This window comes from Hyperoodon ampullatus (assembly GCF_949752795.1).
Source record: "Hyperoodon ampullatus genome assembly, chromosome: 5".
Classification (NCBI taxonomy): Eukaryota; Metazoa; Chordata; class Mammalia; order Artiodactyla; family Ziphiidae; genus Hyperoodon; species Hyperoodon ampullatus.
This window is the reverse complement of record NC_136918.1, coordinates 142,698,984-142,725,408: the sequence shown is the minus strand read 5'-3', so window position 1 is coordinate 142,725,408 and position 26,425 is coordinate 142,698,984. Positions and strand designations below refer to the sequence as shown.

At 50.0% G+C, this 26,425-nt stretch overlaps 1 protein-coding gene across 1 annotated transcript in view; it reads left to right on the top strand.

The window, feature by feature from the left end:
* The window catches only part of C2CD2 (C2 calcium dependent domain containing 2), a gene marked incomplete at both ends in the record, with an annotated part of 59,240 nt that extends 33,833 nt beyond the window's left edge, over positions 1-25,407 (top strand). Inside the window, 10 exons of the mRNA XM_079705457.1 lie at positions 650-772; positions 3,866-3,986; positions 5,501-5,609; positions 7,872-7,936; positions 9,657-9,781; positions 10,258-10,432; positions 11,255-11,368; positions 13,771-13,898; positions 15,744-16,071; positions 25,187-25,407. Of these exons, the coding sequence (XP_079561583.1) occupies positions 650-772; positions 3,866-3,986; positions 5,501-5,609; positions 7,872-7,936; positions 9,657-9,781; positions 10,258-10,432; positions 11,255-11,368; positions 13,771-13,898; positions 15,744-16,071; positions 25,187-25,407 (1,509 nt within the window). The remainder of the gene's footprint in view (positions 1-649; positions 773-3,865; positions 3,987-5,500; positions 5,610-7,871; positions 7,937-9,656; positions 9,782-10,257; positions 10,433-11,254; positions 11,369-13,770; positions 13,899-15,743; positions 16,072-25,186) is intronic.
* Between the last annotated feature and the right edge of the window lie 1,018 nt (positions 25,408-26,425).

Genomic DNA, 26,425 nt, shown 5'->3' with positions numbered 1-26,425 from the left:
TTGATATCTGGTGATGCAAGTCATCCTGCTGTGTTATTCTTCTACAAGCTTGTCTTCATTTTTATTGAGCCTTTCCATTTACTTGAATACCATTTATTTTTTTTCCTTCTTATTTTTTTTGATGTGGACCATTTTTTAAGTCTTTATTGAATTTGTTACATTATTGCTTCTGCTTTTATGTTTTGGTGTTTTTTTTTTTTTTTTTTTTTTGGCCGCAAAGCATGTGGGATCTTAGCTCCCCAACCAGGGATTGAACTGGTGACGTTGTAACCACTGGACCACCAGGGAAGTCCCTTGACTACCTTTAAATTAAAAAAAAAAAAAAAAAATCCATCAGGCAAGAAAGAAAAAACATGTGCCTGTATGTTTACAGGAAAGGACTGAAAAGATACACACAGAAATGTTAACACATGTCTATGTTGCACATGTCTTATCCTTAACTTTTAAAAACAAGGAGGATGAATGACTTCTGAGATCGGCAACGATAAGAGTGAGTGAGCGGCTCACTGTCCTAGTCTGATCTCCTGGAGCCCTGGTGACCCCAAGTCTGTTTTGTCCCAGGGACATCTGGAGAGCCATGCATTTGCTTGCCCACTTGTACACGTGCCTGGTTACGAGACGGTTTGGTGACTCCCTCCTCTTTCAGCAGGACCAGGCGGTTGGGGCGGACGCCGTCTCTGAAAGTCTCAAGGACATTTTGAAGCACCTGGTTAGCTCTGCTTCTCCATCAGTGGTTCTGAGCACAAAGCCTACGGATGTGAGGGAAGTTCAGGTAAACCAGTTCACCGGGTGTGGGTGCTTCATGACCCCCAGAAGGACCGTGGTCCGCCCGCTTGGAGAATTTGTGTGCATTTCCCATGCTCGCCCCCCACCCCTGCACCTTGCCTCTGCGCCCCCCAACCCCCACCCCCGTTGGCAGAGCGAGATTGCACAGTCGCTTGCTGGTGGGTGATGACCACGGTCTGGGGCAAAGCTCTGAGTTCAGGGCACAGGGTTCTGAAGCCCCACAGGAGGAAAGGAAGAGGTGTCTGGCCCACTCAGCAGCGTCCAAGCCAAAGTAGCCCAGATCCTCTCCTTTTAGGAGCCAGAACTTGACTTTTCGCTGTGCCCCCAGAGCCTGTTGTCTGGGATCACACCCTTCCAGAACTGAGGTACCTGGGAACTGCCCCGAGGCAGGCAGAGTGAGCGCGCTGGACCCACAGACTTCTAGCCCAGGACGGGGACAGCCTCCGTCCACACTGCCTCTTGGGGGTCTGTCACCCTCAGGCAGTGCGGACACATGAGGCCATCTCCTCTGTGGGGTCCTTCCCATGCTGACGACCCCCTCCCCATTCTGGGGCCCTCCCCACTGCCCGATTAGGTGCTAATTCTCTGGCTAAATTCACATCCAGGCATTCGCCCAGGACAGCCTCCCTGGGCTTGGCCTCCCGCACATCTCTTTTGGCGACACATCTAAAAACCTTGGCTTGAGGTCAATGAATTCTCCCAATCATGAGCAGATCTTTTCGTGATGACTATGCGAAACATACGTTTAAAGTCCCTAAAGTTATTTTTCCTGTGTCTTTTCAGTATTTTTATGTGGCATGGTAGGATATCCACTGTTATTATTTAGGGGGTGGTGAAGTCAGTGTGAAAGTATAACTTTTTTTTTTTAAGTCTTTATTGAATTTGTTACAATATAGCTTCTGTTTTTTATGTTTTGTTTTTTTGCCCACGAGGCATGTAGGATCTTAGCTCCCTGACCAGGGATCGAACCCTCACTCTCTGCCTTGGAAACCGAAGTCTTAACCACTGGACAGCGAGGGAAGTCCCTAAAGTATAACCTTTCATATGATTTTTTGATGCAGGCTCTTGGTCTCTGGTTCCTGTTAGGGCATCACCACTGTGAACGTGTAGAGCCTGGAGACACAATCTCTTTGATTCCCTGCACAGATATCAGGGGATCACGGTGCTCTGTGGTTCGCTCTGGGTGTTGAAGGTTATCAGAACATAAGAAACCCGATGCAGCACAGGAGCGGCTGAGTAAGCGGACGAGCAGAGGGAGGGGTTTGTGGGCGTGCGCGCAGGGTTCCCAGGGCTGTGCTACCAGGTGGGGCTCGGCCCAGAGACGGGGGGTCAGGCCAGGCTTCCCAGAGGTGAGAGCAGAGGCTTGGCTGTTCTCTCTTTCAGTAATTCTATCCTGGTGGCTTAGTTCAAATCAGAGCTGCCTGTTTTGAATATGACTGTACGTTTTTAATGTCAAAATTTGAGAAACTTCACAAAATAGTACTGCATGTTTAGAATACATGGATTCAGAAAATAAAGGGACCAAGACTACCATAAATTCAATAATGCTTTTAAATAAATTTGTAGAGTGTATATATCAAAATAACATGCATATTAGGGTTCTCTAGAGAAACAGAACCAATGACTCTGTGTGTGTGTGTGTGTGTGTGTGTGTGTAAAATAGCCTCCATAACTCCATGAGCCAATTATATATTTATGTATAAAAAATGTATATTTATATATATAAGGACACTTATTCTAGGGAGTTGGCTCATGCCAGAGGCTGACAAGTCCCAAGAGTTACAGGAGAAGCCAGCAGGCTGGGACCCAGGAGAGCTGCTGTTTCCACTGAAGTCCAAAGACAGGGAAAAATGGATATCCCAGCTCTAAGGCAGTCAGGCATGAGGAATTCCCTCTTATTTGAGGGAGAGTCAGCCCTTTGTTCTATTCAGGCCTTCACCTGATTGGACAAGGCCCACCACAGTAGTGAAGGCAATCTGCTTTACACGGTCTGTTGATCTAAATGTAAATCTCAGGCAGCAACCTCCTTGCAGACATACCCAGAATCACGTCTGACCACATGCCTGGGCACCCCATGGTCCAGTCAAGTCAACACATAAGATTAGCCATCACGCATACACAATTGAGAAAACAGTGCATCTCCACCCCAGACATGTGGGCTACTCTGTCCCCAGTGCTCAGGGACCTGGATCTTGAGGACTTCTGTGATTACTTCTTGGCCTCCCAGCACCTGCAGCTCACAGTGGGCAAGGCCCTGCCCTGGCTCAGAATAATGTTTTCTAGGTGGTGACCTAAAGAACACTACAGTCGCTTGAGATGTTAGTAAGCATCCCCCGCAAAAGCACTCTGAGGTCAAATCAGCTCTTAGGAGCCCTCCCTGGAAGGCTGTCGCTGTGCAGAGGCCTGTGATGTCTCTGAGAAGCTTTTCCAGGATTCCCAAATGTTTGTACCTAAGGAGCCCCTTGTAAATAACACTCGTAGCCATGAGTGGGAGGTGGAAGCTAGCTTGAGAAAGGCTGGTCTGAAGGTGAGGTCCCACAAGCTTGGGGAGGCTCTCTGTTGGAAACACCTTGATGCCCATTTGAGGATATGGTAATGAAGCAGGCTCAGGGGGTACCTGCCTCTGCTTTGTCCCTAGCATGACACCTGGATGACACTTAGATCCTCCCCACGTGGATGACAGGTCTGCCAGGAGGTGGGAAGTAGCCAGTGTCCTGGCTGGTGTCACACTTAGTGCTAGTGGGCAGTGGGCCCCTGCATCCCAGGGAGGGTGCCCCACTCTGTCTCAAGCTCCTGTCCTGGGTCATGCGTGGCCCCATCTCCACCCAGTGAGATTCAGGGGAGTCCTCTCTGGGTGAATGCTTAACTCCCTCGCTTGCTTTCTGTGGGATGTACAAGGCTCCCAAGGAGGGGAAGCAGCCGTGGGTGACTGGTACCCTCCCTCCCCAGTTGTTACAGAGCAGGCCTGGGGGCCAGGCTCCCTCTGAAGGTTTTCTAGAAGATTCCTTCCCTGTAACAGGTGTCCAGCGGCCACTGCCTCTTTCCCATGGCTCACTGTTCTTTGTCTTCCTTTCTGCAGCATCTGCAGCGCACTTCATCTACTCAGGAATCCTGCCCCCCCAAACCTCCAAGGGCTCATGAGCTCAAACTATTGGTGAAGAATATCCGAGCCTCACTGCTGAGCCATCCTGGTGCTTCAGGTGGGTGATGGCGCAGCAGGGGCACCCAGGTGAGGGCAGGGCACCCGGCTGGCTGTGGATGTGACCGTCTGCAGTGTGAGCAGAGGGGAGGAGGTGCCTCGTGGGTTGTACGCGGCCTTTGCTTCCTCCTGTGGAAGGGGGGTGCCACATGGGGGGATTATGGGTGTCCGGAAGGCTTTGGGCCCACCGGGAACCCTGTGTTGCCCAAAGAGGCTGCTATGGAGACAAGACAGAAGCATTGCAGAATGGGTGACTCCTTTTCGGTGATGCTGAGTCAGTGCTGAGACCCCGGATGCCGAGTAGTCTGGGACTGGACACATCTTTCCACTGTGGTGTGGTTTTTGCTAAGAGTAGTGATGAGTTCTTTGTATTGTCTGAGAACATCGGGGTTACTTATGTTTATCTGTGGCGAGTTTCCTCCTGTTCCAGAAGTGCAGGTAGAACATACTGAACTACCTAGAAACTCTGTGAATGAAGCTGGGTATGGGTGGTATCTTGGTAACTCACACCTCGCCCCCTGAGGCCACGCCGCTTAGCAGCCGGGAGGGGCTTCCGGGACCCAGTCGGCCAGGGTTGGGTCCCAATTTCTAACCTCTGCCAGCAGGTCCCCATCTGGGTCAGAATCTCTCCTTGAAAGTGACTGTGGTGATTAGTAAGATGATGTGTGTAGAACACCGAACACCACCTGGTATACGGTAAAGGGCCAACATATTCCAGTCCTTTACCGTTGATTGTTTTTTTTTTTGCGGTACGCAGGCCTCTCACTGTTGTGGCCTCTCCCGTTGTGGAGCACAGGCTCCAGACGTGCAGGCTCATCGGCCATGGCTCACGGGCCCAGCTGCTCCGCGGCATGTGGGATCTTCCCGGACCGGGGCACGAACCCGTGTCCCCTGCATCAGCAGGCAGACTCCCAACCACCGCGCCACCAGGGAAGCCCTACTGTTGATTATTGATTACACAGTATATTCACGGCTTTCTGCCATGGGGCAAGCATTGCCTCGAAGCAGACACAACTGTTCACTAGTGAAATGTCCTGGTATCTGGATCAAATACCTCAAAAAGTTTTGACTGAGCTGAGTTAGGTATAAAAACCTACATCTTTGTAAGAGGGAAATGGGTTCTCTGGGAGGTATCCCCAAATTTAGCAGTTACCCCAGATGCCCTTCCTTTTCCAAGCTGTTAGTCTTGTCCAAAGTGAGGCCCACATCTCTGCTAGAGTAATGTTGCCCCCAGGGAGGGCCCTCACCAGAGAGCTGTGCCCGCAGTCAGAACCGAGGGGGGAGCAGGGGCACTTGGGGCAGCCCGGGGCTGTGGACATCCAGTGAGTAACCCCAGATGCGGTGCTCTGAGAGTTTGTAAATGGCAAATGAAAGGAACACTGGACCCTCTGAGCCAAGGGTCCAGTGAGCCAAGACCAGACATTTAATTCAGCCTTTCTTTTATATGCAAAATGTCTTAATGCAACTAGAAAACAAAAATAAAAGCCAATACGGTGCCCCTCTGTTTGATTACAGGCAACATTAACCCAGTATGTGTAGTTCAGCTGAATGATCCCATCCAGAAGTTCTCCAGCACCCTCTCGAAAAACACTACCACCCTCACTTGGGAAGAAGAATTCACCTTGTGCGTAAGGGGCCCGGGTTTCCATGGCCACACCTACTCAAGACTGCCAAATTCTAAAACCATTCTGCAGCGCTGTTCATACAAAAGAAGGAAGGGAGGGAGGGAGGAAGGGAGGGAGGGAGGGAGAAAAAAAGAAAATATAAAAAATTAAAAAGAAGTATATTAAGCATCTGAGGCAGCTGTAAGTCAGACATGGATTTCTTTTTGAAGGCAGCTCTTAGTATTGATTCACTCCTCACCTACATACCCACGCGCTGCTGTGATGAGAGATCTGTTGTTGGGCCTTCCACTTCCTTTAGAAACACACACCATCCAGAGCAGAATGGAAGGAAACTTCTGATTGATACCAAAATCTGACAAAGAGAATGGAAAAAAGGAAAATTATAGACCACTTACAAATTGTGATGTAGGAATTCTGACTAGTGTATTATCAAATAGAATCCAGTAGCACATTAAAAATAATACACCAAGACCAACTGAGTTCATACCAAAAATGCAAGGATGGTTTAATGTGAGGACATCTATTAATGAAATCCACTGTGTCACTAGATCAAGGGAGAAAACAAACTTATTATTTCTCTATATGCCCAAAAGATATTCAGTGACATTTAATAACCATTTCTAATTTTTTTTTTTTTTTGCGATACGCGGGCTTCTCACCGCTGTGGCCTCTCCCGTTGCGGAGCACAGGCTCCGGACGCGCAGGCTCAGCGGCCATGGCTCACGGGCCCAGCCGCTCCACGGCATGTGGGATCTTCCCGGACCAGGGCACGAACCTGTGTCCCCTGCATCGGCAGGCGGACTCTCAACCACTGCGCCACCAGGGAAGCCCCATTTCTAATTTTTAAAACTTAATTAGAACAAGATTTATGGTCACTTTTTTCATAGTATTAAAAAAAAAATCACTGTAAGTGATAAGTAGTAGGAACAGTCCCACTAAAGTCAAGAGAAGGACACCAACTGTTTTGTTCTAGAAGTAGTAGTTAATGCAATTAGATAAGAAAAAGAAATAGTACACAAGTAGGGGAAAGGAAGAGGCAAAACTACTCCAGAAAATCCATTGAAACTGTTAGAAATAATGAATATAGGGTAGAAATAATAATATTATAAAAACTAATATAAATAATATTTCAGTAAAGTAGCTGAGTACAAAAATACAGAAATCAGTCACTTTCTGGTGTGTAAACAATAAATAATTAGAAAAAATAATGGAAGAAGGTGTCCCATGTATAATATAAAGAGCCTTTATAAATTATTAATGAAAATATGAGCACTCTTTTAGAAAACTGGGCAAAATTTCTGTACTAGAAAAGCAAAAGTAAGAGCTGTAGATAGCTAGAAACATCTGAAAAGATGTTCAATCTCAGTAATAGCTAAAGTAATGCAAACTTAAACAAAAGAGATTGTTTTTTGCCTTATAGGTTGGTAAAGAAAAAGTGAGAAAAGCCAGTGGAAATACTGTATAAGAATAATCATTCTGGAGGTCATCAATATGTATAAAAAAAGAAAATCTCTTATATGCATGTACCTTTTGATTGGCAATTGCTCTTTTCCTAAGGAAATAATCACACAGTGTGTGCAAAGATATATGTATGAGGATATTTATCTCAGCTTGTTAATAATTACAAAATATTGGAAACAACCCATTATTAAGGGTTAGTCATTAAAGAACTGGCTGAATAAAATCTCTTAAGGCCAGATAGTGGAATACTAGACACCTATTAAAAAGGATGTTGCTCTGTAGTTATTGACATAGAAAGATGTCCATGATATCTTAAGTGAAAAAAATAGGTTACAAAGGAGAAGAGAGGTATGTTATGTTCTGTATTTGTTTTCAGACAATTATATGGCTCTATCTTTCAATACAGTACCTACTAGCCACATGTAGCTCTTTAAATTTCAATTAATTAAAAGTAAACAAAATTAAACCGAGTTCCTCAGTTTGCACTGGCCTCATTTCAAGTTCTGAATAGCTGTATGTGGCTAGTGGCCACCGAATTTGATAGCAGCTCTACAGAACATTTCCACCATCATTCGGAAAGTCCCATTGGATTACCCTAGGAGACTAGTCACCAAATATTAACAGTAACTATTTCTGGATGATGAAGTTGCAGATAATCTTTGTATTTTGGTTATATATCTCTGTAGTTTCTTAAATATTGATGATGATTTGCATTCCTTTCTATCATCAGGAAAAAAATACTATTTCAAGAAAATAGTAAAGCATTTTTAAGGATTCATGGCCCCTCTTCCTTTCCACAGTGAGTTGAATGCCAAGTCGAGGGAGTTGCACCTGCAGATTTCAGAAGATGGGCAATCCTCAGAAGGTGGGTGGTCAGCACGCAGACGGAGACCCTGCTCTCTGGGAGGGTCATCCAGCGGCCCTGACCAGGGCCTTGGGGTGGGGAGGGCAGGAGACCCAGCAGAGCCTCGGCCCCTCCCCCTAAGCCACTCCAGGTCTTCCCAAGGGAATGTTTGGTTGGAAGTCCATTCTGTTATTAGCAAGGTCAAACATTTTGGGAAAGAGGATATTCAGCTGGTTCTTTTCTTTTTCTTTTTCTTTTTTTTTAAACAAATATCAAACATCTTTTATTCAACAGTTCTTGGCTTAGAGCAGTTCTCAACCCTCTTAGCCTTAATAGACCTTTTACTGTTTTTTTTTTCAGTTTTTAATTGTGTTGATACATATAACTTAAAAGTTACCATCTTAGCAACTTTGGAGTGTAGCATTCAGTGGTATTAAGTGCATTCACATGGTTGTGCAACCATCACCGCCATGCATCTCCAGAATTCATCTTACAAAACCTAAACTCTGTCCCCATTAGACACTCACTCCCCAGGCCCCTCCCCAGCCCCTGGCCCCGACCCTTCTGCTCTGTCTCCATGAATTACAGCTGACGTTTCCTTGTAGACTAAGCCGTAGCAGCTTAACTTGGACACATGCTTTAGATACAAGTCAGCAACAAATAGAGGTAAAAATCACTAAAGTGAACATGGACCTGGTGTGTATGTGTGTAAATCAGTAGTTTCAGTATTTATTAGGTTTTTAAAAATCCCTATGAACATACCAAAATTGGGAGAGGTGACCCTTCCCCAGCTTATTCAGCTGTGACACCGAGCCATCTGGTTATCTCCTAAAGTTACAAAGGCATAGGAAAAAACAATTCAAGCTCCTAGGTATTAGCAAGGATTTTTGAGGCAGTTTCTCTGGTTCTGTAGTCTAGAGATAACTCAGATGCTCCTGAGATAAGAACTGACATTCCAAGAGAGGGCGTGTGGTCTGAACACAGGGCGGAACCACTGTTTGCCTAATCCATTCCTGGGGCACCACCCCTGTTGACTCCATTGGAAATTCATTCCAGGCCAGCCTGATGGGATCTATGAAATTTCAAACTTAAAAAAAAAAAAAACAAAAAAACAGAACAAACAACAACCATATAACCTTTCCTCAGGCTCATATATTTTTAACATTTTGCCCCATTTCCTTTATTATTTGTGCTCACAGTTGCTGGTTGCTCTCACTTTGCTCCCTCTGTCTGTCTACACACACACACACACACACACACACACACACACACCCCCCGAGGGTAAATGTGTGAACTATGTGAGTGTAAATTTCGGGCATCCTGGCCCTTTACCCTAAATTCTTTAGTGCGTATTCCCTAAGAGTGGGGGTATTATTTGTCCACAGCACAGTTATCAGCTTCCTGAGTTACATTGGTCCACCTCTTTACTGCCCAGATTCCAGTTTCCATCAGCCAAGCCCCTGAGGTCCTTCCTGGCAGTATTTCCCAGTCCTGTGTAGGATCAGATACTACCTCTTGATTGTCACATCTGTAGCCTCCCTTGATCTGGAAGAGTTCCACAGCCTTCCTTTGTCCTTTATGACCTTGAATTTTCTAAAACATTCTGAAACGGGAGCATTTCCCAGTGAGCGGGGCGTGTGTCCAGAGTTGGTTCTGGTTGCAGCCGCTTGCGGGCATCCTGTCCCTGTGGAACCCCATGGAGACACCCCCAATGTTCCCTGTTTGTCCTCTGTCTCTTTAGCTCTGTTGGCGATGACGACTGTCCCCTTGGACTTGTTCAAGAAGCAGCCTTCTGGGCCACAGAGCTTTACGCTGACCAGCGGGTCCTCCTCGGGCAGCTCAGCGTTGGGTTCGGTCACTGCAGAGGTATGACGTCATTCTCTACAATGCCAAGGCCCACTTGAGAAAAGGGACATCTTGATTTATGTCTGTCAGAGTCTTGTTCTCGCTTCAATGTAAAGCAAGAAGCTTGTCCAAGACCTGATGTTTCCTCCCAGGCATTTCTAGACATGAATGGGAGGCTTCCTGCCCCGGGTTGCGTTGCATTGTCTACCTGACATAACTTTCCGTGATGCCCTTTCACGCAGGCCTAACCCAGAAAGGGCTCTTTTATTTCGTTTGGTTCTCCAGCTTTTGTTCCCATCATTATGTGCCGAGTGGCTGGGTTTGAGCCTGGGTCTCATCATCCTGTGTCAGTTCTGGGGAAATCGGTTAATTGTAAGTTACTTATGATACTAAGCGACAGCTAGAGAAATCAGAGGTTATTGCAAAGGCAGGCAGCGTGCCGTGGCGGGGTGTCCGTCTGCGCTGACTACAAAGCATGTAACCAGCCCTCTCTGCAGTTTTCTTACATTGAACCCGGTGAAGCGAGATCCTGGCAAATGCCTCCACCTGTTCCTGCTGCAAAGATAGAAAAAGACCGCACAGTGATGCCGTGCGGGACCGTGGTCACTACTGTCACTGCCGTGAAAACCAAGCCTCGCTTCGATGCAGGGAGGGCATCCCCGCTGAGCTCCGGTGAGTGTCCTCCCCGCAGAAACTCTGAAGTCACGCCTCCCTTGTAAATGTCTTGCCTCTATAAACTGCAGACCGCTGTAGGCTGTAGGATTATCTGTAAGAAAATGTCCTGTTACAGGAAGAATGGCAATTGGCAAGGCTTCTGCATAGCTGTTTTTTCAGACAATTATCTTTCTATCTTGTCAGACAGACACATGACAAGCCAAAGCACGGTTCAAACCTGTAGTGAATTCTGAAGCTAAAATCTAGATCCTAGATGAAATATCTCATTACATTAAGTACTCCATGACGTTTACGTGGGGACAGCACACACTATCTTGAAACATTAGACGTGAGAGGCCAGCATAGAGTTTCTTATGTTAAAAATCATTCATTCGAAGGCTTGATGTGCAGTCATTTTAGATCTAGCCGAATTCTGTACCTGTCCCCATAGCCACCGCCCTGGAGACAACTTCTGTATAAGTGTATGATTTATTATTTTTTAAAAATTTATAATGTGTTCCTGCCTGTACAAAAGTATTATCATCCCAGAATAAATCACTTGGCACTGTTCTTGAATGCAAAACAGAAAGTGAAATTCTGGCTTAATTAAAAGCTCTCTGAAATTTTATTTAAACCTGGGCTTCCAATGCCCCTTTTGGGCATTCCTCCCCTCCCCCAAAAAAGAATCAGAGAGGTTGTTAAAAATATCTTAAGGTTTGCCTCTTACCTTTTCCAACTGCATGAAGTAGAGTTGAAGTGAGGTGTGATTTCACTTTCCGGTAACTGTAAGAGTCAGACAGCTTTCGGAGGGCTGTTGTAATCAGGATTTCTCCTGGGCAGAATCTCCCCTGAGAACACCTGTCAGGGTGAAGGTCATCGAGAAGGACATCTCCATCCAGGCCATCTCCTGCCACGGCGCCCCCGTCAGCAAGATGTTCTCTTCTTCGGATACAGGTAACGCAAGGCCACTCCAGATGGTCCCCGCTCAGCTCCTTCAGGCTCTGCCCTCGAGCCCTGCATCTGGTGAGAAAGATGCTTTTCCTTTTTAGAGTTTGGGGAGAGGTGTTTTAATATAGTAAGTGAGGAACTAACTAGAAAGAGAGAAGGGAAATGGAAGTCGACGGAAGACCAGGTGTGGCGTTGGCATCCCTGCCTTAAGTTTCAGGGAACACTTGAACAAAATAAGCACAAAAAGCCAGCTTATGCCTCACTGTGTAAAATTTCTGAATGTTATTTTTTCTCTTGTTCAACGCACTAGTTCCACAGATGTCATAAAATAAGCAGGACTCGGGACATAATCATAAAGGCAACTTTATTTTGTCCCCCACTGTCCCCTGAAACCTGTTTAATAGGATTAGTTTCCCCTGGAACTCTGGATGTAGATTTCCCACTTTTATGGTCGCTTGTGTCACTGTCTCTTGGAATCAGAGCATCATCTAAATTTGGGGGTTAAATTTTCTCTCTTCGCTCACGTGTGACCTGCAGTGTAAGAAGGGCTAGGTGGGCAGCTTCTCCCCACCGCCGTCCACTGGGTCCTATTTCTGACCCTGCCAATGTCAAGGACAGGACAGGAAGGGATAGGCAGTGGGCAGGCAGCTCTCATGTGATGGCTGCTGTCTTGGGATGGCCGTGTGTTCTCCGAACCTGGCGGAAGTGGAAAACTGCCTCTTTCCCTGTGGGGGCTTCCCTGGTTGTTTGGAAGCTGCAGGGTCCCCCCAGCTGAAAAATCCTAGACAGAAGCAATGCCCCTCATTGGCCACTCCTGGGGGCCCTGTCTCAGCTCTGCTTTGTACCATGGGGGCACCTTCACCCCAGGCTGACATCCCTGCTGTGGTTCCCCCTCTGGTCTGTGGGTGCTGGCACCAGCCCGCACCATGCAGCCAGGAGCCCTGCAAGCTTCCTCAGGCACAGCTGGCACCTGGACGGGCTCGCTGAGGATGGACAGAAGCTCTGGGCTGAGCGCCCCCCCGACTGGTGTCCCAAGGCCGGGGACTCACAGCGCAGCCCTCTCCCCAGGTGTCCTCACCACGTTCCTCTCTTCCCCCCCGGGTCGGCAGCCACAGAGTTCTCAGCCGCTTGGTCCCTCGCCGCTGCCTTGGGAAATGTAGCATCTTGTGTTTTTAGAGAGATTTTAATAGTATCTTACATCCAGTGATTCCTAAAGGATTTCTTCCGTTTTATCACTTCCAACAGGCCTGGTTTCTTGAAACCAAATCCACCTCTACTTCTGAGAAAGATGCTGGGCTGGCCTTCTCTTAAAGGTCTTTCCAAACCCTCCTGGCATTGACCTAGACATTTTCTAGGAAGTTCTCAGTTGAGAAAATTTTTTCTGTAAAAAAATTCTCAGGAAGTAAAATTCCTTTACTACTTTGAGTTGATATCATAAATTTTTTTGTTGTTTAACTGAAAGTTATCATAAAGTTTTATGTGTGTATGTTTACCAAAAAAAGTTGATCTTCCTTTTGTGGGATATCAATGTATGTTTTAAGTCATTAAAATATATATACACACAGACATACACACAAATGTAGCATCTGTTGTCAGCGGGTCGAGGCCAAACTGAGAAAAAGTTCCTGGTAACATCCTGACCCTTCATCCCATTGTCCTTTTCATCTTCCTGCAGCAGCAGACACCTTAGCGTGAGTTCCAGCATCAGCTCTGAGTGGGAGAGACCTGGCTGGGCATCTCAGCTCCGCCGCCCACCTGGCTGTCTCCTACCTGCCCCATTTCTCAAATGGAAACTGAAAGGCACCTCCCTCAGAGGGCTTGGGGTTAATTACCTGAAATAATGTGCACGGAGCTCTTTGCAGGGCACAGGTCCGTGTTAAGCCCTCCCTGGATGTTGGCCCAGGTGTGGAATTAACCCTGGGAAGAAGCAGCTTCTGTGCACCAGCCCTCGGTCACCCTGAACACTAGTTTTTGTGTTCCACCGCTCCTGGGAGGGCCAGGGAGTAGCTGCGTTGCCTTTCAAAGTTCACAGTCTCCCCAAAGCTCAGAGGTTTCCGTTTTTCACCTCGATCGAGGCATATTTACATTCATTAAAGTGCATGATTTGAAGCGTACACCTCAATGAGTGTGTGTAACCACAGAGCATCAGCTCCAGACCCAGGGGCATCACCTGTCCTGCTCATAAAGTTTCCCCAGAACCCAGCCGTGGACACTTTTACATCCGGTCTCTAGCTTCCAAGTCAGCGTGGAATACTTGCAACAGGCCGGCTGCCCACGACGTCACTGTCTGGCCCTTTACAGAAAATATTTGCCACCCCCTGCTGAAAGACCAAATCTGTCACCCCAGAAGTTCCCGTCAAAGCTTCAGATTTTGTTAACATGCTTCACGCCCGCTTTTCCTCCGGCAGAGCTACTGGTGCTGAGCGGTGCCGACCCGGTGGCCGAAGTCGCCATCCGACAGCTCAGCGAGTCCTCGAAGCTGAAGCTCAAATCCCCGCGGAAGAAGAGCACGATCATCATATCTGGGGTCTCCAAGGTGAGCCTGCAGCTCATCCTGCATCAGCCCGGCCCCAGCCCTTGATCAGCTCCAGCGAGTTCCCCCAAATGTCTACTTATATTCCCTCACCAACGAGGGGCTATTTGTGATGCAGCTTATCCTGCTGAGGAAGGAAACTTGAAGGTTTCTGACCGAGGATGCTTTGGTTGTTGAGAGGTTGGTGGATCATGTGAAGAAAAATTATTGAAAGAGAAAGACCAGCGTGATGTCAACTCCCCTTTGGGACAGAACCTCCACCCTCATGGCTGCCCCATCTCGGGGAGCTTTCACTTCACACATTACACATTTCCAAACCGTTTCCATTTTGCAGTGAATGTTTATGCCTTTCGCGATCAGAGAAACGAAGCTTGTTTTTTTTGGTTTTTTTTTGTTTTTTTTTTGTGGTACGCGGGCCTCTCACTGCTGTGGCCTCTCCCGTTGCGGAGCACAGGCTCCGAAAGCTCAGGCTCAGGGGCCATGGCTCACGAGCCCAGCCACTCCGCGGCATGTGGGATCTTCCCGGACCGGGGCACGAACCCGTGTCCCCTGCATCGGCAGGCGGACTCTCAACCACTGCGCCACCAGGGAAGCCCCGAAGCTTGTTTTAAAACTTATCCTGACCCCCGTTCCTTCCTTCTCCTGCTCTGTGACCTTTGTCCAGAGCAGCTGGCGGGTGCGAGGCGTCCCTGGCGGATGCCGGGCAGGCAAGGGCCCACATTACAGTCCCTTACTCTTTTTAACATTTCAGAACAAGCAAGGAGAATGTGAGCAGTGGAGGGGCGGGTGGGACATTGGATAGCTGGGAGGGGATGAGGAAGATGAATTTTTGGACACGGAGGGTGGGTTGATACTTTGAGGGCATGAGAGGGTGGGGCGGGAGGGCATGATGACAGTTGACCCCTTGGCTACTGGGAGGGAGGCCAGAACAGGTCCTGGGAGGTGCCAGAGGTGAGTCACCAATGTGGCCTTAGTGTCCAGGGGCCGGGTGAGTCTCTGGGCTTACCTGGGTGTGCTTCCAGAGGCAGCCAGCAGGGGGCGATGGCGTCTCTGGAAGCGCCTGGCCCAATGTCTGGGTTTTCTTTAGGATGAATAGATAAATGAGTGAAATAAGGGCAAGACTCGTGACCGTCTCCTCCTCTGTGCCTTCTCTAAGATTTTATTCTAGATCATTTAGTCCATCCAACTGACTGCAGTTAATATCTTTGCTGATGATAAAATTGTCCCAAACTGAGTCAGTGGGCATTTCTGACTTGGCTCAGAAAAGGGCACTTGTCACCTGTCACTTAGCAGACGCTCCTGTACAACTGCCACGCAGATCAGGAACAGCAGACCGGCCCCCAGGTACCCCCCCCCCCCCCCCGCCATATCCCTGCAGTCACTTTCCTGCCCTCCAGCGAACCACTTTCCCACCCCCAAGCACCTACATCTCTTTTACATATAAATATAAACTCTTAGGATACAAAGTGCATAGCGGTCAGTTCCTCCTTGCAGGAAACACAAAAATGCTGTAGGAACAAAGGTTAAAGATAATCGCATCTGGCACTCCAGAGCTCACATCCTCCGTCACCCTGTCTGCCTTCCCGTACGTAGGAAGGATGCTCTTCCCCCAGATCCCTCCAGCCTGCGACCTCGGGCCGACCCTCTGCCACAGGAGACCTCTGTCCACTGCGTTTCAGCCCTTGCTTCCCTTAGCTGCCTCCTTGGAGGGCCGGGGCGCCTTCTGACGCTGGAACCGCCAGCCAGGGTGTTTGGACAGGGCTGCTGAGGCTTTTCCTCGCCCGCTGCTTCTTCCAAGTATCCTCGGCATCTTCCTTACCCTGACTTTGTCTCTCGCCCCCCGGGTAGACCTCGCTATCTCAGGACAACGACGCCTCCCTGATGCTGGACTACGCAGCCTCCATGGACAGCACCTGCCAGAAGAAGGATGCCCCGGGCCAGCCAGGGGCGGCCGTGGCCTCTGCCCCACCCGAACAGGAGGAGGAGGAGACCCCAGCAGGGGCCCGGCTGGCCCTGGAGCCCCAGGAGACTGAGCTGGATTCCTGGGACTTGGAGGAGGAGCCACCGGCTGGGGCGTGGGGTGGCCAGGCCCCGCAGGACCCCGCTGGGGATGAGCTGTCGGAGCGCTCCCTGAATGTGTCTGAGCTGGAGCCGGGCACTTCCCAGAAGCGTAAAGGTACCAGCCCCTCCCGTCCCTGCCCTGCCCACCCCCCACCACTCCCCACCACTCCCCCCCGCCCCACGGCTTTGCTCCTACTAGTTCCAAGCTAAGCAAGTTCTCACCCTCTGCTTTCCTTGCCTTCTCCTCTACAAGGGCACCCCACCCTCAGCGCCCCTACACCTGCAGAAACACCTGCGCTGAATACCCGAGCCCATTTAGAGCCCATGGGCAGGGGTAGGGGGTGCGGGCTGTATTCACAATCCTTCCCAGTGTGAGCGGCTGGGTCATCTCTCTTCATCTGTGGAGGCAATTCGTGTTCATGGCTAAAAGCGCCCCTTCCTCTGTCTGGGCACTGCTCCCCACAGGAGTAGAAGTATCCAGAGCATTGCGAGGGGTCACCAAGAGCCATGTACCACGATGGAGCCAAAGAGACCAGCCGGGTAGAGACTGGGGTTCCCTCAGCTGCGGAGATGGGCACCCCTCCCCTTGTGTGCCTCTCAGACTCCCCCCTCCAACGGAAAGCAAACCGGACTTCCCCACTCGACCCTAACAGGGTCCACGGGGAGACGCGCTCCCTAGAAAATTAGCCCATTAACTTAATATGTGTGCAGTGGTGAGGGAATCACTGCATTGGAATAAGCGACTATTTCCCATTAGCGCTAAATCAGTGCTCTAAATCTGTAAATGTCTTCAACGCATGCAGTTTTTCCCAGACTGTGCTTTGGCACGATGGTGACCTGAAGATACTTGCTGAGGGAATGTAGTCCAGAGGCTCGGGCCAGTTCTAGATGTGACGCTTCAAGACTCACTGAGTCTCAGCTCCCTCCTCTGTAAACTGGGATGTGCCCACCACGTGCGCCCACCTCCCCGAGAACCCCACCGGCCAGGCGGTGATAGGAGAGCCCAGTGCAGAGGACAGGCTGGGAGAGCCCAGGCAGGGGCCGGAGCCAAACCAGCAGTCCTGGGTGCAACTCTGCACCAAGTCCCGGCTCCCCCGCGAGTGTAGACATAGGAGTCTCAGCCACTCGGGTCGGGAACCTTGGGGAGCTGCTCTGTTCTTGGAGCCGCGGACCAGTGGTTCCTACGTGGGGCGATCGTGCCCGCTCCCCGGGGGACACCGGCCATGGCTGGAGACCGTTTCAGTTGGCACAGCTGGGGGCAGAGGGCGCTGGGGGCTTCATGTGGGTGGAGGCCAGGGGTGGCGCTCAACACCCCACCGCAGCATCCCGTGGCCCCAGCGTCCACGGGGCCGAGCCGAGAGCCCCGCCGGGGAAGGTCGGCATCCTGCCTTGCCCTCCTCTTTCCCACTCGCTTCCTGGGCTCCCGCATGACCCGCCCCCTCGCCGGAGCAGAGCGGGACAGACGGGGTGGAGGCAAAAGAAGAGGAGGAGAGAGAGGAAGGAGCAGTGTTCCTGGATGTGATTTCCAGACCCTGCGATGGAGATTGGGCTCTGTCTGCCCGCTGCCCGGGCTTGGCGCCTCATCCCGAGGAACCCGTCGGGGGGCCGGGAGCAGCGTGGGAATGCGCACCGCCCTCTGTGGTGGCTCCCTGGCTTCTGTTATGGAAAAGGTGGCCCAGTTGCTGGTCCACAGCCCGGCAGGCGCCCCCGGCCTGGGCTTTGTCCTGGGGCCAGAGCAGCCTAAGGGGGCTCACCTGGACCTGAGGAAGGCAGGTGGGCTCTGGGCAGGGTGGGGTGCAGGTGGGGTGCCGCGTCTGTGACCTGATGGGCCAGCAGCCCATCTCCTCTTCTCACAGCACCCGCCCCTCCCTCCCGCCGTCCGTTCATTGTGGAAGGCCGAGCCTCACCACCCCAGGTCCCTTCCGAGCCCGCTGTTCCCTCATCCCGTCCCTCCTGCCCTGCCTCCCTCCCGCCCTCTGCTGTCCCTTCCAGGGAGCTCTTTCACTTGGGTTTCCGTCCTTGCTGTGTCCTGGCCACCCCGCTCCTGTCCCGTCGCTGGCCAGGTGGATGACACCCTCGCTCTTGGGGACCTGGTGCCGGCAGGTGTGCCTGGTGCTCCACCCTGAGGCCTGGCAGCTGGGGCTGGGCACGGACGCTGAGCCAGCAGTTATGTACCTCACTCTTAGCCCTGCGCAGACCCGGGAGTTTTTTTTTTTTTTTAATAATATCAGCTGTTATTCTTTTTTTTTTTTTTTAAAGATGTTGGGAGTAGGGGGTTGTTTATTTATTTGTTTGTTTGTTTGTTTGTTTGTTTATCTGCTGTGTTAGGTCTTCGTTTCTGTGCGAGGGCTTCCTCTAGTTGTGGCAAGCGGGGGCCACTCTTCATCGCGGTGCGCGGGCCTCTCACTATCGTGGCCTCTCTTGTTGCGGAGCACAGCCTCCAGACGCGCAGGCTCAGTAGTTACGGCTCACGGGACTAGTTGCTCTGCGGCATGTGGGATCTTCCCAGAACAGGGCTCGAACCCGTGTCCCCTGCATTGGCAGGCAGATTCTCAACCACTGCGCTACCAGGGAAGCCCCGACCCAGGAGTTTTTAAAGGGACACATTGGGCAGCGTTTTAAAAATTGCTTTTCATTCCATTGCTTCCTGAGAGATTTGCGCTCGGCATCTCTATGAGATACTGTCAGAACCTTAGATGATTATGCTTTATGGGTACCAAATAGTTTTTCTTTTCCACCAGAATTTTTTCCAAACTGGTGATCTAGGGGGCAGCTCTGTGGAGTTTTCTCTCCTTTGTAAACTGAAGCCTATTTTTCAGTTCAAGGACCACCTGCATCCCCTGTCACAGGAAGGAGTTGGCTCAAGCTTTCCAAGACTGCCTATTTAGAATTCCCCTGGAACCCTGCCGATTGGAAATGTACATATGGTTATGATGCAGCCAAGACAGGAAATGCACTCCTCAAATTTGGTTTCATTTTTAGCTTAACAAAGCATTGATGTGCTAGTACAAATATGTGAATGTACTTAATACAACCGAACTCTACACTTAGAACTGGCTACGATGGTGCATGTTATGTTATGTGTATTTTACCACAAGTAAGAACAAAAGCATTGGTGGAGACTCTGAAAAATATTAAAAAGGAAAACAAAAACACACCTTGCCAAGCACCCTGCACAGTAACGTCCCATGTTGTATATAACGCAAATGCTTCAGACTCTTAGCGTCTCTCGTTCTAATTTTGCTGTTGCAAACTTTTCTTTTCACCTCTTCCTTCTCTCCATCTCCTGCTCACCCCTTTAACTTAAGAGGATCGCTATGCCAACCAGAATTAATTGCCTACGCAGTAAGTTATTTTTGTTTTATATATATATTTTTTTAAATTAAGTATAGCCTTGCTATGAGAAAAGCACCTATCATAACTGAGCCGGAAGTTAGCCCCTCCCCCCTTCCTTTTCCCTCCCATCGCTTTCCACTTTGACCGTCCCCGGATGCCAGTTTTCCCATCTTCCTCCTTCAAAGTGCCCTGGTCTGGTAGTAGAGGACCATCATCTCAGGGGAAGGTATCCCTGTGTTAGCTGACGTGACAATACAACCTCGCCCAGAAATTCAGACAGACCGACTCCCTTAATTGTCCTTTGTTCTAAAAAGTCATTACTTCTGTAATTGGGCCTTCCGTGGTTCCCCTTGTAAACTAAAGCTGTTCTTTGGGTGGCAAACTATAATTTGTAAGGTTGCTTTTGGTCACTTTTCCTACCTATAAGATGTTAAGATGCATTCTTCAATGAGCAATTTACGTCTGTTAAACTGAGACGAGTGGGAATAAATTTGGGAATATTTGCAACATTAAAGCTCTAATTTAGAATAATTATTTTTAATTCCTTCCTATATTTGTTTATACCTTAGCCTTATGATTGTTTTTTTATTAACCTTTAGTCTTATGATTGTTTTTAGAACCCATCTAAGATTTTTAATTCCTTCCTATATTTGTTTATACCTTAGCCTTATGATTGTTTTTTTATTAACCTTTAGTCTTATGATTGTTTTTAGAACCCATCTAAGATTTTGGTTATTTGCCTTAAATTTCACATAACCTGTTTCCAAATCTTACCTTCACGCACCTTTAAGATTGGGACTGAGGTCTGAGTCTTGCTTCTTGCCTGTTGGGTGGATGAGGTAGCCCAGAGTGAGGGAGGTGGGCTTATTAAATCCAAACGGCCCCAGCTGCCTTGCCCCATTGATGTGAATTTCCCTATCAGCAAAGGGTGACAGATGCTGGGGGCCCAGCGTCAACTGTGACATACCAAACTAGCGTTCTCTCTCGGCCAGGGTTCTCCAGGGAAGCAGAACCAATAGGTTCTGTATTTCAAGGAACCGGTTCGTGTTGATGAGTCTGAAATCTGCAGGGCAGGCAGGAGTTGGCACCGCAGTCTTGGGGCAGAATCTCCGCCCCGGGAACCTTCCTTTTTGTTCTCAGGCATTCAGCGATTGGATGAAGCCCACCCACCTCACTCCAGGTTATCTCCTAGAGCTCAGGCACTGAGGGAGATCTGGACCACGTCGACCAGGAGCCTTCCCTGCAGCACTCAGCTCAGTACTGAGATGGAGTCACTGGGCGTTCTGGGACAAACTGGCACAGAAAACCGAGCTCCGATGTCCATTAGTCACGGCGGCCCCTTACGGCGCCGCCTGCCAGCAGCCGAGGGGGCCCTCGCCTGTCTGAGCTACGACCTCGCGCCCACCTGTGGTGCAGCCCCATCAGCGTCCACCGAGCCCCCCTGTGGCCACGTCCTTCCGGCGTTACTTACCCCAAAGGTCGTTGTGCTTTATTGGCCAAATTTAAACGGACGATAACATTTTTATTGAGTCATGAAAATGGAATAACCTCTGTTTGTGCTGGTTATTCTTTTTTTTTTTTGCGGTACGCGGGCCTCTCACTGTTGTGGCCGCTCCCGTTGCAGAGCACAGGCTCCGGACGCACAGGCTCAGTGGCCGTGGCTCACGGGCCCAGCCGCTCCATGGCATGTGGAATCTTCCCGGACCGGGGCACGAACCCGTGTCCCCTGCATCGGCAGGCGGACTCTCAACCACTGCGCCACCAGGGAAGCCCCTGTGTGGGTTATTCTTCATGTTTGGTGAGTTAGTCTGTGGACCCTGGAGATGGGCTCACGTTGCTAGAATGTTCTGTCCTACCCAGGCCGCCAGCATGCCTCTCGGGAGATTTGCATCATTCTGGAAACCCTGTCAGAGAGCAGGGCTCCGCTCTGCGATCCCGCTGAGAGCCGCATCCATCTTGCCCTCCAGAGGCTTCGCCAGCGGCTACCCGCAGACCGGCGCCCCAGACACCTACTGGCCACTTCCAGCTCAGATGCCATCCTTAGCAGCACAGAAGAGCCAGGCTCGAGAGCACGGCTTTGTAGGGCAGAGCACGTCACCCCTCCGAGTCTCTGCTTCCCAATTTGTAGGCAAGAGATAAGAGCACCCTCAGAGGTGGCTGGGAGACATAACCGGGGCCCCAGCCTGTAGATTTGCAAACCTCTGTGTCTCCCCTCACATGACTGTGCTCTGTCCAAGAAGCCGACGTCCCCACAGAAGCCATGACAAGTGGTGTCAAGTTAGGGGAAACACGGACCTGGTGAGCCGTGCACGTGACCTCAGGACCATGCACACCAGGGTACACATGACAGCATCCGGTTCAGGCGGTGACGCTGAACAGGCGAAGTTAACAACAGAGCACACCTGCTCCAGAGGGTGGGCGTGAGGACCAAGAACAGAAACACCGCGTGGCAGGCCTGTCGGGGCAGCACAGGTCCGCAGCCGACATGGCGCTGGCTGGGGCGGGGATGCTGTTGAACAAAGCACAGCCAGCAGGGCCGTTTAAACAGTTATGGCCAACACATCTCCTCTGCCAGATCTGCTCCCAGGACGCAAGTCCTTGCTGTTTTATGTTAATGTGACGAGAATTTGAAGTTCAGGCATTTCAGGTGCAATGTCATTTAAACGAGAGCGACCGCTCAGAAGTGTGCAGACTCCCTTTTTAAGGAGTTTTAAGCACAGCTGCCCCTTGCCTGTTCCTGTGTTCTGGTTTCTCAGTCCAGGATGCAAAGCCAGACCCTCAGAACCGGGTGCTGTGCCCTGCAGGCTAGGCTGCCATGTCCCCGTTCCCCGTCCCACACGGCCCTGAGATATTAAAACGTGAAGAGGCATCAGGAAACTATGTAAAAGAAAGTGAGCGCACTGCTTTCTGGTCTGGTCCCCTGTGCTGACGTCTGTGTCCTTAGCAGTTTTCCACGTACCAAGTACTGATGGCGGTTTGACCAGACCTTGGTGGGTGGTTCCAGCCCCAGCTGCATGTTAGAAAGACCTGGGATTTTTAAAAAGATGCTGATGTCCAGATGTCTCCCCAGAACCCCTCACATCACATTCCTCAGGGCTGGGACCTGGACGTCTGGAGTTTTTCCAGGTTGCTGCCCGACTCCAGCGTGTCTTGGGGCTGAGAAGACTGCTCTAGCATCTGCCCTCTGCCCTGATCTTCCACGGGGCAGGGTCCAGGGTCCGAGGATAAACAGGAGGACGTGGCCGGTGCTTCAGGACCCTCATCTTAAGTCAGATCCTCCCCTACCCTTCCTTGTCTGTGTTAGATTCCTGGGGCTGCTGTAACAAAGTACCACACATGGGGTGGTTTAAACAACAGAGATTTCTTCTCTCTGAGTTCTGGAGGCTGGAAGTCCACGGTAAAGGTGTGGGCAGGGCTGGTTCCTCCTGAGGCTACGAGGGAGAATCTGTCCCAGGCTCTCCCCCAGCTTCTGGGGGTTTGCTAACAATCTTTGTCACTCCTAGTCTTGTAGAGCATCACCTTGAGCTCTGCCTTCATCTTCACATGGCGTCTCCCTGCGTGTCTCTGTCCAAATTTCCCGTTTTTATAAAGACAGTAGTCATGCTGGATTATTAGCACCTGTCCTAATGACCTCACTATAACTTAATTGCCTCTTCAGTGACCGTATCTCTAAACAAGGTCACATTCTGAGGTGCTGGGGTTAGGACCCCAACATAAGAATTTTGGAGGGACACGATCCAACCCGTGACACCGCCCCTGCTCACACCTCAGACCTTGGCTCCAGACCCCAGACTGAATTTCAGCACAGGGACACGTATGAAGTGGGCTTTGCAGATGGAGCCTTCCAGGGGAGATCCTCTTTGCTGGGCTTCCACATCCCTAGATCTGCAGCTGGCCTGGGGGATGGACTGGTCTGTTCCCCTCTTCACACTTCCATCCCCTGCCCCCTGCCCTGGGGAGATGGGGGTGGGGGGTGGCCTTAGGGTCCAGGTTAACGGAGTAGATCCATCAGACCTTCCTTCCTCTGTTCCAATGTGACAGCCCCCCATTCACGTGCTATTTGGGGGCTCCAAGCTTAACCCAAAGCAGGTACCTAGAGATCAAAAATACCTCCTAGGTCCCAATCTGAGGTAACCTGGTCAGGCTGGGAGGCCCCGGGACTTGCAATATGCTGGGTAACTGACCGGTGGGCATCACTGCATCTGCCCCTGGGACTGGCCAGAGTCCAGAGTCAAGCCCTGTCGGTGGTGGTGACCCCTGCCGTAACACACCCTACCCGGTGGTTTTTTGAGATACGCTGCACCCTGCAGGGATTTGAACGGCTCCCGGAACAGACCTTTCTGGCCCGAGGAGAAGCCCATTGAGCCTAAAGCCACTGACACTTTTATCCTCACCCTTCCGCTTCATCCCTTTGCAGCCTTCCTCAGCCCCCCTGCACGCCGCCTCCCAGCTTTAGATAATGGTAGAAAATGTCCGAATGAGTCTTCGCAGTAGGTTGATTGTATCCTAAGAGCCAATGAAAAGCAAATCTTTTGGACCAGCTTTGGCCGAATTAAATTCGGCCCATTCCTTGGAGCTTCGAGCTTCTGCGTTCTGCTGCTTAACCCAGGCGGGGCAAGTAGGACATACATCCTTTTTTTTTTTTTCTTCATTGTTAATTGGAAAATTTCTTTTTTTAAAAAATTTTTATGGGAGTACAGTTGCTTTGCAATGTTGTGTTAGTTTCTACTGTGCAGCAAAGTGAACCAGCTCTACATATACATATATATATATATATATATATATATATATATCCCCTCGGACATGCATCCTTAAGTTCAGGTCCAGTAAATGGCCTCTTAAAGTCACGGGCGTGCTGTTTTTCCCGAAGTAAGTGCTGATTATGCAAAGGTCTGTGGACAAGGCTGAGTCAGGTTCCACAACTGTCCATACATTTCATGTAGAAAAGCAAAGTGACGCCTTCCAGCCTCCTGTTTGGATAAACCAGGATGGTTTCTGCGTATATCGTAGGTGTTGAGGTATTCTTTGGATCTGTTGTGAAAAGAATGAATTGGCAAATTAGCTCTAAAGCTCCTTATTGAGATGGGCAGGCCATTCTTCTTTCAAAGTCATTAACACCTACATGCACGTGGTCATGGGTTTCACAGCCTGGCTGGAAGGGCCCCCTGAGCCCCCTGGGCCTTGTTCATAGGATGTGAAACTAGTTTGTGAAAATGGAAGCAGGTTAGTGGGCTCTGGCCATTGATATGTTAGCTGGCATTTAACCTTTAAGGAACCATTGCCGTGGAAATCATTGCTGCTGCTAATTTTTTTCCTATTTCATATTGCACCACTTGATGTCATATACAGATAGGTCAAAGCAAACAAAACTGAGGGTTTTAGGTCTAAAGTGATCAAGTAACAGACATTTCATGTGACTTAGCCTGATATACACGTGCTGGATCTGAAGTTGTAAAAGATCTTCCTCCCCAAAAGAATAAATGTTATTTAAATTTCTTAACAAAGTGAATACCATTGTTCTCAGAGTCCTTAATTTGGTTTTAATAGCATGAGCGTCCTTTCTGGGGCACAAAGCACTGCTCTGCCGTTTATATCCCTCCTCGTGATGGGGAGTGGGTAAGGCCAGGGGAGTCTCTAAAAGTCAGGGATCTAGACGCCTGCCTGGGAGTGGATTCCAAGTGACAGCCCTGCTCGCTGCGCCTTGGAAGCACCTGTGCTATGCTCAGGCCAGCCCCAGCTGCCTTTCTTGTGCCAACAGGGAGGCGCGCTGCAGTCACGGGCTGCCTTGTATTAGAGTCGCTGGAGGAAGCCGCCTGCCTTCCTTTCCTCCTGGACGCGTCGCCCACCCGGCTTTTCACCCGCAGCCCCCCTGACCCCGTGCCTTGCTCTTGCAGGAGGGATTTTAAGGAAGGGCGCGAAGCTGTTCTTCCGCCGGCGGCACCAGCAGAAAGACCCCGGCCTGAGCCAGTCCCACAACGACCTCGTGTTCCTGCAGCAGCCGGCAGGGCCGCGGAGGAAGGGGGCGACGCTTGCCCGGATCCTGAACACGAAGCTGCTCTCCAGACACCGGGGCCAGAGCACCGCAAACGGCGCCCCCCTGGACCCCTGCCCGTAAGCCGGCCGCGTGCCTCCTTCCCCACGATGCTGCAGACGTGGACCCTCCGTAGCCACCCGCCAGGACACAGCCAGAGGGCCCGTGAGTTGTGGACGGCCTCCCTGTCCCCAGTCTAGCTGGGGTTTTTCCAACAATTTCATCTTTTAAAGGGGAAAAAACAAAAAAAAAACACCAATCTGAGTCTCCAGCCAGGAGGTTTCCCCCGGAGAGAACCTACAAAGCCCAGTTTGCCACCGGAAGCCACGAGACCCGACGGCTCCACAGCGTGGGTGGTGCTCACGTCTAAGAGTTGAAGTTAAATGGGAGAAGGATATTTACCACTGTGTGAACTATGGAACTTACCATAAGGGGCGGTGGACGGGCAGGTTGGGGGACAAGCTTTGCCCTCCATGCTCTAACTTTGGTCCGTGCCTGGACCACATCACAAAGAGGAGGGTCCCTCTGTGCTGTCACTGGGAACGGAATGGATGGGTCATCTCTCCTAATTGGCTGCTCAGAATAAAAAGTGCAGGCGGCCCTGAGTACTGAGAGGTGGGACACAGGCAAACAGAGAAATTGCCATGGGAATGGAAACACTGACAAACGTAGGAAGACATCTGCCTTTGATATTAGCCATATAACTTGAAAAGTTATGCAAATACTAAATATATCCTGTGCATATCATGCTGAACACTTTTCTAAGTTTGCTTTGAGCCTATTTACGAGTGGGAGATATATAAATCCTTATGTGGTTTCTATATTTTTCTCTATAGCATCAGAGCTGTAATAATACCAACAGAGCAACCAACACGTGGAATGTTTCTCTCCCGTCCAGCCTCATTGTTCACAGAAGAGCCAAAAGATGAAGTTAGCAATAAGCCACAGCTAGAGGGACATGGGCACCACACATATATGGTTTTTCTTCGGTCCAAGGTTGGTTTGCCAAATATTGCCCACAGCCAGAACAAAGTCCTTTTAGGACAAAAGAGGAAATTATTTTACGTCTCAGGTGTGAGTCTGAGGAATGGAAGTTTAATAA